The sequence below is a fragment of the Mytilus trossulus genome, chromosome 7 (assembly GCF_036588685.1).
Source record: "Mytilus trossulus isolate FHL-02 chromosome 7, PNRI_Mtr1.1.1.hap1, whole genome shotgun sequence".
Classification (NCBI taxonomy): Eukaryota; Metazoa; Mollusca; class Bivalvia; order Mytilida; family Mytilidae; genus Mytilus; species Mytilus trossulus.
The window spans coordinates 62,133,034-62,137,577 of record NC_086379.1 but is presented as its reverse complement, the minus strand read 5'-3'; the positions used below and the strand labels follow the sequence as shown (position 1 = coordinate 62,137,577).

Sequence of the window (4,544 nt, the reverse complement as noted above, 5' to 3'; positions counted from 1 at the left end):
GGAAGTATTCTTTGGTCTTGACTTTAAAAACTCCTAGAAATATTTTCATTCTGATTATATTAGTATTATAAATACACATATCTGCAGCTATAGGTATCTTTATTAAAAAAAATCTCTTATTTTTCTTTGCCAATTTACATCATTTACCACACGGAACGACATAAAATACTGCAAATGAAACGCATTTTGAAAACAGTAAACAAAATGCATTCGATTTCTTTAATAGCTTTTTTTCAATTTGTAAGGCAGAAATGATTGTCATATGTTTGCACACTTACACTTTTATTCCAATCATCGCAAGGGTTAGTGTTGCTACAGTAAAGAGAGTTGCAAGGATACCGACGGCTATAACCACTGAAACAACAAATATCAACATATTCATAGCGTTAAACATTTCAAAAGGTTGAACTATTTTATATTGGTATATTTATTGCAGCTTCTGAATAAAATAACAGTTCAAAGACATATTTTGCTTTTGAAAATAGTGAAAAAAGTCGGGAAAAGAAACAGAACTAAACTACTAGAAACACAAATCTGTGTCCACACTTCATTTACATTGATCTAACATTATCTCATTTTACTTCCTGATTTTGGAAATTGCTTGTAGACCCTCAGGTTGTGTTGTAATGATACAGACGTCCAAAATATTCAGAGCATATATAACTGAGTAAATGTCAGGACAGAAACCCTTGTGAAATAAGCATGCATGGTCTGTATTTCATTTAATTCAGTGTATATACCTTGTTTTAGCTACTTACAGTTATTTGAAGAACCTAAAGTTACAGCTTTGTTGTTTGTTAATATGAAATCTGAGACGGAATCTGTAAAAAAAAAAGTTAAATTATGAAGATGTCTGTACATTCATATACCCAAGGAGGTTATATTAACATAATATAACCTCCTTGATATACCATAATAATTAAATGTAAATGAGTCGATATAAATGGCCGTTAAAATATAATGCATCGAAAATTAGTGTTTTGACTTTTACGCCACTAAGAATCGCAACAATCATGACTTTGCAGCATGTCTTAACCTAGGTAATATTATACTCGAAAGAAAACGAACATGAACTTACGCTGAAACATTTATTAGATGGAAAAACTTTCGATAGATCAGATAAATCAAGTAAAAAGTTAAAACATAAACTTCAATCACTATATACTGTTAGTGTTAAGCCTCGATTTATATTTTTGATGTAAATCAACACATCGTATTATTCCGGATTCGTTTTTCGAATTGCTTTATTTAGGTGTTGAGAACCTTTGGTGACCCCACAGATTCAGTGTCTTTCAAAAGTACATAGTGAGCAGTGCTTGCTACCGACAAACGTTCACCTTATCTGTCCCAGTCAATGGGATAATTTAGGTCGTCAATCAATGGCCAGGACCACACTGTTTTGAATATGATTCTAAAATATAAATTGATGTTTTTGTTGAAAACTTTGTAGCTGAATTTTTTTTCCCCGACAAACTACTGTGGAGCAAAATAGTAAAACAGACTTTAGACATAAACGAAGAAATTCAAACACGCAAATGTTCCTTGTGTAACGTATATAATACGGATATACTTATTCATTATATACTTTGCTGTACATCTCTTTTAAAAATTCGGACAGAAATGTTCTACAAAATTGTTGATATTCTTGACGTAGAAGATTCCTTTCGTTTCTTTAATCAAGGTGATTACGAGTATTTAGATGGAAGTATATTATGGAGCCTTGTATGTATAAAATATATCAGATCTTCAATAATGATCTTTATAGTCACATATTTGATCTTAACTAATGTTGTTTTTGTATGAATTGGTGAATTATAGACGTTTTGTTTTTTACTGTATTTCATATGTAATTATGTAACTACCTATGGACTTTTTTTTATTGCTGTTTATATACTTTGATGTTGTTTAGAATATGTAAATATGTTAGTGTAATGTTCTTGATTCTGTTCTTATAATATAAATTGTAAAATCTTCATATATGGAGGAAATAAAGATAATCAATCAATTGCTGTAAATTTTTAGTCCAACTTAAAGTATAACTCATAAAAAAAACCTGACATTATTCGTGTTCATTGCTTCAAAAATTGATAATTTTTGTTGTCTTGTATAAATTGTAATCAGAAAAGGAAATACTTTTAAGTTTAATAACTGCGTTTCCTTCTAGCCGTTATGCTTATGAAAAATGAACAACTTGAAGGCATTTTCTATTCCAAAAATGACATTAATCATGTCTTCCTTTTGAAGAACGTTATAGTTTCTAAATTCTATGATTGTAACGAAACCAAGTGAATGATTACGCTCCAACCAATAATGCCGACAGTGTCCAGACAGCACAATGCAATACAAAATGACTTTCAATGACAGATAATGTCGATACCAAAAGCAAGTTAAGGATGGCAAATACGAATGTTCAGTAAAAATAGTTCTTGTCAATCTTCTAATAAATAAATCCAACTTGTGTCAATAATTTTAATATCTGATTCGTGAATTTCGGAATGAAGCATACACACTCCTATAAAAGTATTGCACCACCAGAATTTGCTTAATTTGTTATAACCATTAAATTTGCAGCAGAGGATGTAGAACAGGGGAAACAACTGTAAAAGTTGTGTGCTAGTTGTAGTTGTGGGAATAGGTAAGACTATGTTTTTTGGGGGACTCCGCAGAATGAAACTTTTCATTGGATATAGTAAGATGTGGTGTGAGTGCAAATGAGACAACGCTCCATCCAAATAACAATTTTAAAAAAGTAAACCATTATAGGTCAATGTACGGCCTTCAACACGGAGCCTTGGCTCACACCGAACAACAAGCTATAAAGGGCCCCAAAATTACTAATGTGAAACCATTCAAATTGTAAGACCATTTCTCTTTATGACGCTTGGTACATTCATAGAATCTTCATTTCTTTTAATTTGACATCAGTATCAAGTAATTCCTTGTATAATCATTTGTCATCACCTATTACTTTCTCAATTTGTGTTTGGCTATTATCAGTATCTTTTAATTTATTGCATGACTGAAAACCAATAAATCAGTATTCCTAAACCATAGCACATTTATTGAACAGTTTATTCTGCATAGAAGACAGTTTGGAAATACATTTGATTTTTGGGTACTAACATGGGAGACGTTTAGTTGTCTGCTAACCTTAAAATAAAAGTATAATTATAAACATGTCTAGAATTTACATAACACCTCCTTAAAATCAAACAGAAAGTTCATTACTGTTACTTACTATTTGTTATATATTGACATGTGTAGGATACTTCGACATAGCTCATGATGTTTCCACACGAATCTCCAAATAGGACTTTGGTTGCAGGTATACGACACTGTAGTTTTCCCTCACACAACGCTTGTACTATATGAAGTGCATCTGGTGTTTGGCAAAGTTCTGTTTCGTTGTCCGAGCACACTGACAGCATTGACCTACCAAACATGGCCGCCCTAATGTGAAGCGTGTGATTCACGTTACATGCTAAGGTTGATGTACTGTCTTCACATATAATAACATGTGATGCTCCTGAAAGTGAAATAAAAAATGTACCAGAACTTTTATCTATAAACACATGACAGTATAAAGCATTGAAGTATGGAAAATATTGAGCGACTATTGAGGGATATACGATAAAATGTATGAAGCGATGTTGTTTAAGTCCAAATCTTCAAATGGAAATGTAATCAGTAAAACAATGGTATAGTGGTAATGAAAACCAAACGAATATCTATCTGAAGACAAAAAGCAGTATAGTACTTTTGGTCTTTTTGTTTTTGTTTCGATTTGACAAAATACTGCGTTTCTTATCCTACAGACATCACCTTACATTTTTTGTAATTTGTGATACCTTTTTTAAGATTGTATTTTCTACAAATCTATCACGAAGACAACTTGTAACAATTTAGAATTAATCACGTGTGCTTTATGGTGCGTTAAAGTTAAAAAAAACCAAATAAACCAAAGGAATAATGATTATAATATAAAAATTTATATAATTTTATGAATTTTACGTCAGGTTTGACGCAATTAAAAATCATTGTATATTTCAATAGTTCCAGTATTTCACATAGATAGCAAAGAAAACACACACCGAACTATTTTTACAAAAATAAACGAATATCTTCGAAGATACTAGTATTAGAATACCTTTGCATCATGAATGTTTGTGTTAAGGACTTACCATTTCGAGCAGCAAAGCAATTGTTTAAAATAAACAACACAACAATATTTACTACCGCATCCAAACGCATTTTTGTTGTTTTTAACATTTACTTCATTATTCCCGGATTTCAGGGTTTATAAGAAGGAAATGATTATATATTGTTTATTGTGAATTTTATTAATACCAAAATGTTTTACATGTCTTAAGTGTCTTTATAATCCAACATGTACTTCAGTGTACATTTACATGTATTACGATGATCGTACTATATATAATTTGGAAAGCGGAATTATTTTAAAGATATGGATATAAAACAGTTTTGAACTCGGAGTCTCCTCGGGACGGGAAGCGTTTCTTTACATAAATGTGCAATAGGTACTG

The 4,544-nt window shown here is 31.1% G+C and overlaps 1 protein-coding gene across 1 annotated transcript; it reads right to left on the bottom strand.

The window, feature by feature from the left end:
- Positions 1 to 257: 257 nt before the first annotated feature.
- LOC134727198 (D-galactoside-specific lectin-like) lies at positions 258 to 4,295 on the bottom strand. The gene is made up of 4 exons (XM_063591576.1): positions 4,182 to 4,295; positions 3,239 to 3,526; positions 759 to 821; positions 258 to 354 (listed from the first exon to the last, which is right to left on the bottom strand). Exons 1-4 carry the CDS (start codon positions 4,267 to 4,269, stop codon positions 275 to 277), a joined length of 519 nt encoding a protein of 172 aa, XP_063447646.1. The 5' UTR covers positions 4,270 to 4,295; the 3' UTR covers positions 258 to 274.
- Positions 4,296 to 4,544: the final 249 nt, after the last annotated feature.

Excerpts from the sequence above, each read along its gene's own strand:
- LOC134727198 (XM_063591576.1), bottom strand. The coding sequence starts at position 4,269 with ATGTTAAAAACAACAAAAATGCGTTTGGATGCGGTAGTAAATATTGTT. Across the intron at positions 3,527-4,181 it reads TTGCTTTGCTGCTCGAAATG|GAGCATCACATGTTATTATA; the intron begins GTAAGTCCTTAA and ends TTTCACTTTCAG. Across the intron at positions 355-758 it reads TTTAGGTTCTTCAAATAACT|TGGTTATAGCCGTCGGTATC; the intron begins GTAAGTAGCTAA and ends TTGTTGTTTCAG.